The sequence below is a fragment of the Saccostrea echinata genome, unplaced genomic scaffold (genome assembly GCF_033153115.1).
Source record: "Saccostrea echinata isolate AGI-Se365-2 ecotype Australia unplaced genomic scaffold, CSIRO_AGI_Sech_v1 ptg000025l, whole genome shotgun sequence".
Classification (NCBI taxonomy): Eukaryota; Metazoa; Mollusca; class Bivalvia; order Ostreida; family Ostreidae; genus Saccostrea; species Saccostrea echinata.
Window position 1 is genome coordinate 6,547,483 of NW_026889774.1, and position 15,142 is coordinate 6,562,624.

At 33.4% G+C, this 15,142-nt stretch overlaps 1 protein-coding gene across 1 annotated transcript; it reads left to right on the forward strand.

Annotated features, from left to right (window-relative positions):
- The first annotated feature begins 477 nt into the window (after positions 1–477).
- Positions 478–15,142, forward strand: LOC133192849 (hypoxia-inducible factor 1-alpha-like). The gene is made up of 13 exons (XM_061328854.1): positions 478–551; positions 1,573–1,730; positions 1,901–1,977; positions 2,912–3,001; positions 4,080–4,218; positions 4,673–4,819; positions 5,627–5,771; positions 8,027–8,133; positions 9,779–9,932; positions 10,213–11,141; positions 12,901–12,962; positions 13,213–13,392; positions 15,034–15,142. Exons 1-13 carry the CDS (start codon positions 478–480, stop codon positions 15,127–15,129), a joined length of 2,358 nt encoding a protein of 785 aa, XP_061184838.1. The 3' UTR covers positions 15,130–15,142.

Here is a 15,142-nt window from a genome sequence, read left to right on the forward strand (position 1 = left end):
CATTTATTCATCTGCTCAGAGTTTGTCCATCTGTTTACTGTCTATCAGCTAAAAATCGCACATTTCCAATGTCTCCCCAAGAATCTTTGGGCCAGTTTCAATTGAATTCACAAAAATGCATTCCATTGCAGTTAATTAAGATTCAAATTTTGAAAAACAATTTATGGTGGTGCATATATGGCATTATGCCCCCTTCAAAGGGGATATTATTGATAAATAATGAAAATTGGACTAGGTCATGTAATTTTCTTCTTGAGAAACATATTGAACTAGAACAAACAAGTACATGTATACACTGACAAAATGTCAGAGATACTCAAGCTGTAGAAAGCCAACTAAGAAGTGTCATAAATGTCCGTAAATATGATATACATTGTAAGATGTACATGTAGGCTACTGAGATTCAATAACTTCTGTTGAATTAAAATATGCACTAGAAAACAAATAGTATAACACTGTAGCATTCTGAGATTAAACATGATCAATACTAATTTCAGCATAAAAAGAAAGGAGTCTGTCACTGGAGAGGAGAAATTTTTAGAGACCAAAAAGTAAGTCCTCATTTTAATACCAGTGTATATTTATGTAAATGTTATAAGCAAACACATGTTAGATTACCAGTTATAGGTTAATTTATCAGGTTTTACGTACATGTGAGAGTACATGTACTATATACATGATAATTAACTGTAACACATAATCGTATATCACATATAACAGGTATAATTTACAATAATCTCATGATAAAAATTTCACCAGCCCTGAGCCATATGAAGTCCCAGTTTTTATATCCTTGGATAACAAATCTGGGGAAGGGGCCGGCGTACATTAAAGACACTATAATTATATGTCCCTCTGTCTGTACACATTTTTTTCCTTGGAGATTATTCTGATTTAAATTTTTTTTTTTTTTAGATTATGTAGATAATATAAATTGTGCTGGTACCATTGGAACATGTGCACATGGTATTTTCATTTTTCAGATTAATTTCTCAAAAATGAACAAATATTAAGATTTCATTCTGCATAACTTCTGTGATGACAGGATTATGAAGAGTGAATTCTTGTCGGGACATAACTTTTTAACTGAGAAACGTTACAAGCTGGTCGATACTTCTTAGAAAGCTTGCTTAAGACCAGAGGGGTATCTTGATCCTTTACCAAAGTAGTATTAAATGATCATTCTAGCCACAGCTCTAAAATGGAAAAAGTAACAACTCTTTTGGACAAGTTCAAGGTCATAATTGGTATGAGGTGTAAAATTCTTTTCCATAGCATAATAACAGAAGTAAGAAGGTTATACTTGCCCTCAGGGTTGATTATTGTCATAGATTATATCATGATCCTGGACAAAGGTCATTTAGACTCGACCAAGATCTCAGTGTTCAGAAGTGTCAGATTCTCAAGATCTCAGAAATGTTCAATTCTAAGACAAAGTTTTGCATAGAAGGCACATCCAAAGGTTATACTTGGCAAAATGTTGCTTTGACCAAGAGGTTAATTGTCATGGTTCTTAAAGTTGAATAAGAGCTCTTGTTCTCGCATTTTTAACTTATTTCATCCTGATGTCAGAAAACTTCGTCGAGAGGGTGAAAAACTTCGGAGGGAGCGGTTGAACCACACATTGAGCTTGCTGGCAGAGGAGGTGCCATGGCTGAAGCAATGTGAAAGGAGACCTGACAAGAGCAGCATACTAAAGCTTACTGTTAATTACCTCAAATTAAATATTGGTGAGACACTTATATATCCAGATAGGAATTCTTTTACTTGCTGGTTTTCTTATGCATCCGATATAAACATGAAAAAGGTTCATATTCTAAAATGTGATGATTAAGTTTTTAAGAAGTACTTTTATTTATTGTAAAAATGGTTATTAAATTTGGGTTACCTTGTCTTGTAGGTATAAAGAAAAGAAACTTGAATTCTATTCTGCCATCTTTCTTGAAAGATTCAGTGACTGAAGAGTTCTTGGAATCGGTAAATATAAAGATAAATACTAGGTCTTAGTTTATTATTGGCTGCATTTAACTTCCTCATGCATGTCAAATACTGTATGTGTACCTAAAGCTTTAGCGGCTTTGGGAAAGACAATAGTTCCCTAATTCATGAATACTGTCAACATTATCCTAAATAAATACAATGCTTGGGAGGACATCTGTAGCGCTTATTTATGGTTACCATGGTTATGCCAATGACTATTTTTCAAGACATTGCGCTTAATTTTGAATATGTTAATTTACGTACATGTACAGTAGCTTGAAACATTGAATATGATATGACAAACATTTAACATGTTGAATTTGTATTACATTGTAATACATACATGTAAGTCAGAAGGTGAAAAGGTATTTACTAGTTGGTTTTTGAATACACTGGTATGTAGCAATACTTAGACCAAACAAAAAAATATGTTTGTTTACTGTTACATGCTGAAATAAAATAGGGTCGGTAGGTAGGAATTTTTATTTATTTTATTGAATTTTTTTAATACACAAATTCACAGGAATTGGTTGAAGTACTTTCAATTTCGCTTGTCCGATAAAGATGCATGTAAAAGTTAAACTGACCCGCAAGTGACTTTCGGGTTTTTATGATGAAAAAAATCTGGGTCGGCAATTAAATATAGGGTCGGTCGGGTAACCGTAAACAAACACATTTTTTTATTATGCCTTATATTTGTTTTGACATTATAATGCTAAAAATGTCAGACAAAAATGTTTTCATGTACATTGGTGATGGAAGTATGTTATAAAAATGCTTCAAAATAGTTACAATTATTTACAATACATTGTGAATAGAGCATAAATTAATTGGTACAGTATTTAGATTTTTTTTAATACAGTAACATGTATGTTTTATATAAATCTCTTTTTTTGACACAATATACCCAAATTTTACTCTGTTATTTTAGGTTGCTCATGGATCCTTGCTTATTGTGTCGGAGTCAGGGACTATACTTTACATGTCCGAATCTCTCACACAACAACTTGGCTGGCTCCAGGTATAATTATGGTAGTTCTGTTAAACTGAAATTCAGATTATTATGATATCAGGATGGTTTTGGTTATAATTTATTTTTTGGTGAAACTGGCTCCTAAAATGCTTATTGTATGCATTTTTTCATGTGTTACAACTGTATGTACAGTGTTTCCAAAAATGAATGGTATTGATTTAATCTCTACCTTTTTTTTCTCTGATGACTTCATCTGGATCATTAATTTTGTTTTTTTTTCTGTATTTATTCAAACAAAAATGCCTTTATGATATAAGATAATTTTTAAAGTTTTTTTCATATAGTGCAGTTTGGAATATTTTTAGCTAAAACAGATAATTAAAGAAAAAAGTTCATTTAATTAATGTTTTCAGTGCATGGACTTGTTCATGTTTGAAAACGAAGATACAATCATAAACATCTTTTTAAGAAAAATTTACGTGACATTTATCATGAGTGTGGTAATTTAGCTGCGTAGTATGAAGTCGGTCAGTATCTAAAAAAGTGCATCTCCCAAAGAGTGCCAAAGAGAGGTAAACAAAAGTCTAATTAATTATGGTTTCAGTTGGACATGCTGAGTTATACTAAGTCCTAATCAATAAATGATAAATACAGTATGAATTTAAGTAACTATATAATTATTCATAATTTACACAATAATACATGATTTTTGCCATCTTTGTGAGAACTACAAGATATTTGTTTCACATTGATGATCCTAATGAGTTAAACTTAATTTGTTATGATCGAGTTTTGTCAGATTTTTTTTAGAACAGTGTGAGCTTTCATATAATTATATATATATTAATCAAAATGTTGGATTTTTGTAAATTCCCTAACCAGTTTTATTTATAAGCACATTTTTCTGGAAGTACCCCCTAGTTTTTGAACTTCAGTTTTGCGGAGTACATGTACTTATACATGTAACCAGTATTGTAATAATGCTAAGAGTGTATCTCATGTTTAAGTTTGAAACCAATAAACCCAGTTACTGCTTAATATTATGAATTTATTTCAGTTGTAGGGAAATTTCCATTATTTATTCATGATGTTGACTGTTCAATGATTTTAAACCCGACCATTTCAGGTGGATGTGTTGGGCAGCCCAATTAACAAGATGTTACACAAGGACGATGTGGAACTATTTAAATTACAGTTTAATCAAGACAACAATTTCCATTACACAACAGAACAATACACAGAGGAGAATAAAACTTATATACCAGGTACAAAAGAATTACATCTATCATGTCTATGTAAAGTATATTTACTATACCAGGAGTAAAATTATATGTACCGGCATGTGAGGGTTGAGGTACAGCTTAGTTGGTCCTATATACATGTAAAAAAAAAAAAAAATGAAATATTTTTAAGATCTGAGTAAAGCTCCAGGATGGTGTCGACTTGGATATATACATATAAAGTAAAACTGTCTAATCCAACACCTGTGCAATCTGTTTCACTGTGAATGCCAACCTTTTTTGATTTCTAGTGTACAGCTTTCTTTGGTCTTTACACTATTCAATCCTACACCCTATCTATTCCGACATAAAATTTGTCTCCCAGTGCATGTCTGCCTGATAAGACAGGATTCACTAAACATATATTTTGTGAATGCCTTGTTTCTAATTTTTTTTCTGTAAGTTTGAAACTGTTCCATGTTCAACGATTGTATTTCAGTGCACTCATCAAGAAGAGTGAAGAGATCATTCTTTGTGAGAATGCAGAACCTGAGTCATGTATCAGGGACTACACCTAAGTATGAGGAAATGAGAATCAGTGGCCATGTTTATTGTCATACACAGGACAAGAAGAAGGACAGATCAGGTATGTCTACCATTATAAGCCTGAAACAATACATTCTGTTTTAATTTATGTTTTATTTTACAATATGTCAGTTTATACTTCAAGATTAAAAATCTTAAGTTAGCCTAAACAACATATTAGAACTTGCAGGCATGTCTGTAGTGATTATGGTCTTTATAAGCCCCCAACTATCTTGAATATACTTAAAAGTTTACTTATATCAGAAAGCTAGCATATAGTTTTTTGAAGGACTAGTGGTCCTAATTATTAAAAGAATTTCAAATTACCTTAACTTTTTAATTATCTCCCCTTCAAGAACAAGGGAAAATCCCTTCATTTGAAGAAACTTGATAATTTGATTTATCCCATGTTTACCCCTTTATCCCATGGATATGACTCATTGGAAATTTTTTTCATAACCCACAGTTAAGTGCAGTTGTGACGTCACAATGGTTTTTGCGTTAGAGTGATGAAGTAAAGTAAAGTGGAATCCTATATAAAACAGTGTAAAACATTGGTTGTGAAGTATTAAACATGGGATAAAAAGAATCTCCCATGATTTGTAGTTGGATATGAAGGACTAGTGGTCCTAATTATTAAAAAAAATTTCAAATTACCTTAACTTTTTAATTATCTCCCCTTCAAGAACAAGGGAAAATCCCTTCATTTGAAGAAACTTGATAATTTGATATACACAAGGACACATTGTGGTAGGTTTTCTCAACTTGGCCAGTGGTGTCAATTATCTTTGCTTGAGAATGAAGAAAATAATTTATGTTTTTGGTAGTTAAAATGACATTGTAAAATTAAACAAAATCTTTTTTGCAGTTTTAAATGAGAGTTGGTTAGTAGGTGTTTGTATCCCAGTGGCACGACAGGCCTTATTGAACATGCAGGCTTATGAAGATAGCAACAATCCTGAATGGGTATCCCAGCATGCAATGGATGGCAAACTCTGGTATCAGGATCACAGGTGCTTTACTCTTATATTCTTGATCAGTCGTCTGTATGCAAATCTTAAATGTGTACCAAAAAAAAAGAGAATGCATATGGCAGCCTCTACTGATCATGTGTTGGTTTATTTGTGTTAATTTTTTATTTGTGTGAATTGCACCTAAGAATATACCTGTGTTTCAGAATGTTTTCTAGGCCCCAAGAATGATATGTGGGGCATATAGTGTTCATACTCATGTCTGTCTTCCGTCTCTGTCCATCCATCACACTTTGCGATTGGCTCAGTTTCAGAAAAACTGTTCAAGATATGTTAACTGAAATACATACACTGATACATATTAGTGAGAGCTATTCATCTTTGGCATAATTTTTTGACATTGATCTTCAATTTGACCTTGACCTCACCATTCCTGATTTGGTATTATGCTCAGTTTCAAAGCAACTTTTCAAAATATTTGTATCAAAACTCTTGCACTGATACATGCATGTATTAGAGGGAGCTATTCAACTGTAGCATAATTTTCTGACCTTGACCTCACTTTTCCCTGTGTGTTAAGATCATTTTCAAAGCAACTATTGAAGATGTTTCTATCAAACTCTTACACTGATGAATATTATTGGGAGTTACTCAACTGTGGAATAATAGTGACCTTGACCTTTCCTATTGTTACTCAACTGTGGAATAATAGTGACCTTGACCTTTCCTATTATCTTGACTTCACTATTCCTAATTCTGTGTTTAGCTTGGTTTCAAAGCAACTATTGAAAATGTTTTTTTTTTAAACCAAAACTCTTACACTGATATATATTAGTGGTATTGCTTATCTATGTAATAATTTTCTTACCTTGACATTTCCTATGGCCTTGACCCCATTATTCCTTATTATGCATTTAACTCAGTTTCAAATAAACTATTCTTGATATTTTCATCAAACTTCATGCAAAATTTAAAATTAATTAGGCCTATTCAAATGTGTCATTATTTTCTAACCCTGACCCCAGTGACCTTTACCGCACTTTTCCCTATTATGTGTGTAGGTCATTTTCAAAGCAATTATTAAAGATTTTTTTATTAAAACTCTTACACTAATACAGATTAATGGGTCCTACTTCATAATTTTCTGACCTTGACCTTCCCTATGACCTTGACTCCACTTATCCTAATTTTGCATTTTCAAAGAAACTGCTTGCCAATGAGATGTTTTCTTCAAACTTCATAGAGTTATTTAAATGTGTAAAAATCTTTTGACCTTGACTTTCACATGGCGTAAGACCTCACAAGCACAGCAAAGAATAAAATGTTCAAAATATTTTCATCAACATGATCAGTCTTCATACACCAATACAGATTTGTAAGAACTATTTAACTGACAAAATTGTCTGATCTTGACCTTTTCTATGACCTTAACTTTTCAAGATATTTTAAAAAGTTACTGGTACATATTGGTAAGTCTTTAAGAGCAATCAAATCCTGTCATGATTTTTGACCTTGACCTTCAATGAGTGTTATTCCATTGACCTTGAACATTACTTTTTGAGGATTTTTTTTTTTATCAAACTTCATATACTAAAATATTAATAGTGAGAGTCATTATTTTCTTACTTTGACCATTCAAATGAACAATGCCTTGAAATAAGTTCCTAATGATATGATGCTTACTGTAAGGTCAGTGGACCTTTGTTCTCTGAGTTCCCATACATATCCCAGGTTTAAGTTACATATGCACCATGCACAGATAACCACCAAGGGTGAAGTAATTTAAAAAAGAAAGCAATTCTTACGGACTTTCTACCAGATGGCATTTACAAGGTTTGGTCTTCAACGTCATGTAGATAAAATCAGTGATTTAGTTGTTTATAATGCAGAAAATCTAGTTTGTATCGCATATATTTTAGATTAATGTAAACAATTGATCCGCCTTTGTCATATATTTTAGATTAACGTAAACAACTGGTCTGCCATTGTCGCCTATGACGTATCACAGTCACTTGATCGCTATCTAATTAACTCAGATTTTTAATTCAGGGATATTTTTTTTTAGTCAAATAATGTTTTATTAACGCAATATATCTGCACCTAAACATAAATTTTATAAACTATGATTGTAAGTAACGTAATATGCTTTTAATTTCAAGCAATTGAGAAACATGCAATAAGTCCTTTAAAGGGGGAAACATTCTTGATTGGAGTAAAGAGAGCAATTGAAGATTTTATTTATGCACAATAGTTAGTTCAATTATTTACTTAATTCATTTATTATTTGAATCACACAGAATTGCCTTGGTAGTTGGAGTGATGCCAAATGAGCACATTGGAATGTCAGTGTATGACCTTGTCAACAAGAATGATTTGAAGGACATTGCCTGTAGTCACATGAAAAGTAAGCTCTCTATGTTTGATTTCTTTCCATTTATTTGCAATAAATTATTCAGTGCAATGGTTATGTAATATGAAGATGTCTTAATTATAAGCCCATCTGAACCAATATTTTAATGGTGATACATATTTTGCATGTATAAGAATGATATTAAATGTAGTCATTTGTTGTATCTTCAGAATATGTATTGCAACCAAAAAGAATGTCTTGATGACTTTGTTTAGTATTTATATGACTACACAATACCATCTTAGTCAAAATTCATTTAAATATACATGTATCAGGATCTGCATTTCTGTATACTCAAAGGCATAAAACCCTATTCCCTGCCAGGTTGTTGCACTTGAGAGAAAGAATGGTGCATCAATGAAAATGAAGGTCTTTTTGTATAATCAAACAAATTATGAGATGTTTGATTATGGATTGTGTGTATTCATACATGTAAAGTAGTACACATGTACCTGGTATTAGTTACAATACATGTACATGTAATTGTAATATTTCAAGCAGTAATTTTTACCATAACTTATCCATAAGATATTATACACTTATCCACTGTTTGTGGGTGGGATAGCTCTTTTATCAAACCCGCGACAGGAACTATTCCCCGAGGGCTTGCCCGAGGGGAATAGTTCCTGTCAAGGGTTTGATGAAAGAGCTATCCCACTCACAGCCAGTGGATAAGCGTTTTATTATACTGATGTATCTCATAATTTCTGAGGGTTTGTATTACCTAATACTACAGTTTCATAGGCAAAACATGAAAAGAATAATTATAATAGTTTTGAGCAAGTATTTGGAATAAGATAACACTGCTGAATGAGCTGAAATCTTGATGACATCACAATGCTACTGAAGTCAGGATGACATCATCAGTCTATAGACTGATTATAGAAAATCAAAATTGGCGGCAAAAATTGCATGAAAATTTTCCGAGGGGTGGATAGCAAAACTATACCCCGGGGTATAGCTTTGCTATGCGTGGAAATTTTCAGACTATAAAAGATAGTTATTTTACCTTCTTAACTTTATATAGGAAACATTTTAACAGAAGTATAATAATGGTTAATAGCAAATTCTTGTCATAAAAGTGTTTTGTATCTTTAGCTTAACAAATGAATTTTTACTTTTTAATTACTAGTATGACCAAGATTTACCAACATGAGATGTCAAAGAATGGTTAAAACTCAAAAACTGCTATGATATAAATTAATTGAAATAAAAAAAAAGTCCAAGGCAGCTGCAAACTTAATAACCATGTATGATTGAAGAGCAATGATAATTGAATATTTTGTATATATCTACTTGTATTTTTAAAGAAGAGAATCCTATAGAGGCATTCAAAGTTTGAATCTATTGGGAGTTAGTGTAACTTCAATGGGTTATAAAAAGTTTACAAAATACTTTTATGCATATTGTGCACTACTCACTGATCAAAGGACATGATTAAGAAGCAATTAATTCTGGAGTGATATCCAGATATTTCCTTTTAAGGATATTGAATTTGCCTCTTTGATTAGAAAAAAAATCTCTATTTCATGAATTCATCAATTTTTTTCGATTCTTAAAAGTGATTATGAGATTGTAAAAATCTATGAATTTTGTTCTATCTTTTTCTCTCTTGCTGATTGGTATGTTTGTTTATAAGTTATGACAGATGATGAGATTCCGTGTACAGTGTTTAGGTTGAGCTCATTGAATGGTTGTGGTCCAGAGAAATACATCAAATCAAGGTCTGTGATAGTCAAAGATGCCTGGACGAAGAAGAATCTCTTCATTGTCAGCTTAAACCAGCATATTAGGTGAGTTCAGGAGAGACTAATGGTACATGTATATGAAGTCAGGTAAACAAGCACTTTCTGCAATTTATCTGCTCTAAGATGCAGAAGGCACTTTGTATGGAAGTGTATTAGTGCTTCTGTAAGTTGGAGCATTATTTTGTATTGTATTTTGTTTATTTACTGGGCTAGACCTTTATTAAGAATGAAATCTGACAATACTAATATTGTGTGCTAGCGTAGGTACATACATGTATTTTTTTCAATAACTGTTTAACTATTGGCCTAATAAATATAATTTCAGTGATGAAGAGGGACAGGTCTTACTACAGGAGCAGGGGAGGAGGGTGAGAGCATTAATAGCAGCCACCAAAAGTGTGACACTTCAAGAGAAAAACTTTAGTGAGGAAAACAGTGACAATGATGTGATATCAACAGCATCAGACACTAGCCAGTCCCCAGCCATCAGTGAAGGGAACTCTGATGATGTTATGGGATCAAAAAGCAGTGTAGACACTCAGAGTCCAAGTGACAGTGATTCAATCCCAGGAGTCACATTGGCTAGTGCTAGCCCATGTGAAGAAAGTGTATCTAATAGCAAACACTCCTTAAAGAAAGAATCACTTCCACTATTAAAAAGTCTTCTGATTGGGCCTAATCATATAAAAGGGACAGTAAATAAATGTGCAATTGTCGAGAGAAAGTCACAGAATAGTACTTCTCTGTCAGAAATTGAGATGTCTAGACACTTGAAGAAAGGTTATCAGCTTCTGAATATGAAAGCTGAATCAACAAACTATGATGAATTTTGTGAAAGGTTAACTGATATTAATAGCTCTATTAGTGTTACAGAAAAGGAAAATGTTTCTCTGGATATTATTGATGATGACCTTGTCAACCAAACTGTGACAGAAGTGCCACCTGCTGGGAAGTTGTCTCCAGCATCATTATCAGGGGGAGATAAGTCTGCTGTAAATAATCAGCATTTCATGACTCAAATTTCTCAGTTTTTCCCGAGTGTGTCCTCAGAAGGTGTGTTACATGCAGGACAAAACCATTGTGAAATAAACACAAACAGTGCAAGCTCTCCTCGTCTGTCTGTAGTCAATTCTTCAAACAGGATATGTCCAATAGAGAAAAGGGGTAGTAGTACTTTGAACATGGGTGAGAATTTCATGGACTCCTCAACGCCATTACTTGAAAATAAAGAGGACAAATCAACAAGACTTACAGGTAAAAAATTTAGATACATTGATGACGGAGATAAAGCTTAAACTTAACCCATGATTTCTAGAAACCCAGCCTGAGGAAGTGTAAAAACTTGATAATTATATCTGACATGATGTACATGTACAAGTATTGCAATTTTTAGCTCACCTCAATGAAGTTGGGGGAGCTTATGTAATACCCTCGGCGTCGGCATCTCAGGTTAAGGTTTTTGGAGCAGTTTTCTTTTCAAGTACTTCTATGGCCTATTTTAGTCAGAGATGCATGGAGGATGCTTCTAGTGTGTTTTATTGTACCAGTCAAGGTTTCAGATGCTGCAATTTCAGCTAAAGAATGACCAGGTTAATGTTTTTGGAGCAGGTTAAAGTTTTTGGAGCAGGTCTCATTTCCAAGTAACTATAAGCCCTATATTGACCAAACTTGCATGGATGATACATCTAAGGATGCACACTACTGAACTTGCTTCGGATGCTGGATCTGACCTACATTTTCCGGATGAGTGACTAGGTTAAAGTTTTTGAAGTAGATCTCATTTCCAAGTAACTATAAGCCCTATATTGACCAAACTTGCATGGATGATACATCTAAGGATGCACACTACTGAACTTGCTTCGGATGCTGGATCTGACCTACATTTTCCGGATGAGTGACTAGGTTAAAGTTTTTGGAGTAGATCTCATTTCCAAGTAACTATAAACCCTATATTGACCAAACTTGCATGGATGATACATCTAAGGGTGCACACTACTGGACTTGCTTCGGATGCTGGATCTGACCTAAATTTTTGGGATGAGTGATCAGGTTAAAGTTTTTGGAGCAGATGTCATTTCCAAGTAACTATAAGCCCTATATTGACTAAACTTGCATGGATGATACATCTAAGGATTCACACTACTGGACTTGCTTCGGATGCTGGATTTGACTTACATTTTACGGATGAGTGACCAGGTTAAAGTTTTTGGAGCAGATCTCATTTCCAAGTAACTATAAACCCTATATTGACCAAACTTGCATGTATGATACATCTAAGGATTCACACTACTGGACTTGCTTCGGATGCTGGATCTGACCTACATTTTCCGGATGAGTAACCAGGTTAAAGTTTTTGGAGCAGATTTCATTTCCAAGTAACTATAAGGCCTATCTGAACCAAACTTGCATGGATGATGTATCAAGGGACGAACAATCTCAAAACTTGCTTTGGATGCTGGATTTGACTTGCATTTTCTGGATGAGTGACTAGTTTTAAGTTTTCAGATAAGTCTATTCCCAAGTAACTGCAAGCCCTATCAGACCAAAGTTGCATAAATGTTGCATCTAGGGATGCACACTCCTAGATTATTAGTTTAGTGTGGGACTTTGCCTTACTTAAAGACAACATTCATTGAGGTGAGCTCTGTAATCTCTGATTACCTATGTTTTATTAAATTTTATGATACATCATTATATTTTTTCCCCTAACTATACACAGCTTTATTTGAAATTGCATATATATACATTATTTTTTTACATCTTTAGTGGTAACTTAAAATTTGTCAAATGCCATGAATAAATGCTATTTGTCATGTTTGTAACAGTATCCTTTTTTTTCCTGGAGAGGTGACCTAAATTGTGCAAAGTGTACTCGGATGAATTGAAATATTTGTGAATAGATCACAGATATTGGAAAGGCTTTTCTGTTCTGTGTTGCTCTTTTTCAGTTTTTATTATATTTGGGAACAATATTATCATTGTCACATGTACATGTAGATTATTTTAATTGCAGAATTGAATCAAGTCCAGTCTCCAACCATTTCCTCACAAAAATCACCAGTCAAAAGTGATTCAGTAAGTTCAGACTTCATGGGTAATAAATTCCATGAGATGAGATATTAAAAAAAATTACAAAGAGATGTAATTTTTGCTGTGTTTTCATCACCAATTATTAATATGTTTAATGTTTAAAGGATAGAAGAATCTGACAGTGTGTACAATAATTGTACTTTCAATACTGAAACATACATTTAGCAATCAAAGTAAAATTACTGTTTTACCAACATACTCTGAAATTGAAATTTGATTTTCTTTTGCATTGTAGTGTGTTCAACACTCAAGTGAGAAAAACGTAGAGTTACGGTTTTACCAACAGCTTAAGAATAAACATAACACTCTAGCGAAAAGTTTACATTCCCAGAGTCAAGAACTAAACACCATGAAGAAAAACCTGCAGGGCTATAAGCCTTATCCCAAACTCAGAGAAAAGTTAAACCTCCTCCAAGTAAGCTATGTAATTTTTTTTAGCTCACCTCGACGAAGTCGAGATGAGCTTATGCTATACCCCCAGCGTCGGCGTTAGCGTCGGCGTCCCAGTTAAAGTTTTAGGAGCAAGTCCCATTCCCAAGTAACTATAAGCCCTATCTGGACCAAACTTGCATGGATGATGCATCTAGGGATGGACACTACCACACTTGCTTCAGATGCTGGATCTGACCTAGATTTTCCAGATGAGTGACCAGGTTAAAGTTTTTGGAGCAGGTCCATTCTCAAGTAACTATAAGCCCGACCTGGACCAAACTTGCATGGATGATACATCTAGGAATGGACATTACCACACTTGCTTCAGATGCTGGATCTGATTTAGATTTTCCACATGTGAGACCAGGTTTAGATTTTGGAGCAGTCTCATTCCATAGTGACTATATGCCCTACCTGGACCAAACTTTCATGGATGATGCCTCTAAGGATGTACACTAACCAACCTGCTTAGGATGCTGGATCAGACCTAGATTTTCCACATGAGTGAATTTTAGCCATATTTTAACCAAATTAGCATGGATGATGATATATCTAGGGATGGACACTTCCAGACTTTCTTTGGATTCTGAATCTGACTTATATTTTCCAGATGAGTGACCAGGGTAATTTTTTTTTTGGAGTAGCTATATAATATTATGGCCTGTTATGATTAAACTTGCATAAATGGTGCATTTAAGGATGAAACTTCCAGACTTGCTTTGGATTTTGGAACTGACCAAAATTTTCTTGATTAGTAAACAGGTTAAAAGTTTTTTGAGCAGGTCTATTTCCAAGTAACTATAAGTCCTACTTAAACCAAACTTGCATGGATATTGATCTTGGGATGTACCCTAACTAGAAAAAAAATATGATGTGAAATTTGCCTTACTTATATATAGCATTTGTCGAGGTGAGCTTCGTAATCTTTGATTACCTATGTTTTCACAAGCAACATGTCAGTTATAGAGGAATCTATATGTTTGTTTGGAAATCTTGTATTTTTGTTGTGTCTCTCCACTCTTTGCATTGAATTGGATCAAAATTTTAACCAGTGGTTTTTTAGGACAGTAATCCAAGGTTATCTGAACAAGGTCATGACCTTGACAAAGTTAGTAATCATTTTGTTTATTAATAACTGTAGTACATGAAAGTTAATTCTTTGCTGAAAGGTTGTAATTACTAGCTATGTCAATATATTGTAATTACTAGCTATGTCAATTTATTGTAACTACTAGCTGTGTCAAATATATTGTAACATCAATATATTGTAATTACTAGCTATTTCAATATATTTAGTCTAGGTCATATTGATCTATTGATTGAAGTAAAATAAAATTCTTATATGTAGCGTAATGTAACTTTATATTTAAAAACAGATAAATATTAAAAACTCACAATTGCAGGGAAATGGTCAGAGGGTTTGTCTTGGCTTTAAAGCAAGTCAGAACAAGACAAATATCATTGACAGATCTGGAAAAAAAAATCATAACTGGAGTTGTATATGAACATTTCTTTGCATGGCCATGTAGGAAAATGGTCTAACATGGAAAAAAAATTTTACATTGAAATACATATTTTCCTCAAGCACACCTTTTTTCTAATTATTGTGTCTTTTTGGTTTCAGAGAGAAGTACAAGAACAAAGCACAATGTTACATGACTTAGAGAAGCTGATGATAGAGAAATTTTCAACAACTTTGACAAGTGCACCCATGACTTGAAGAAAGTCAACTG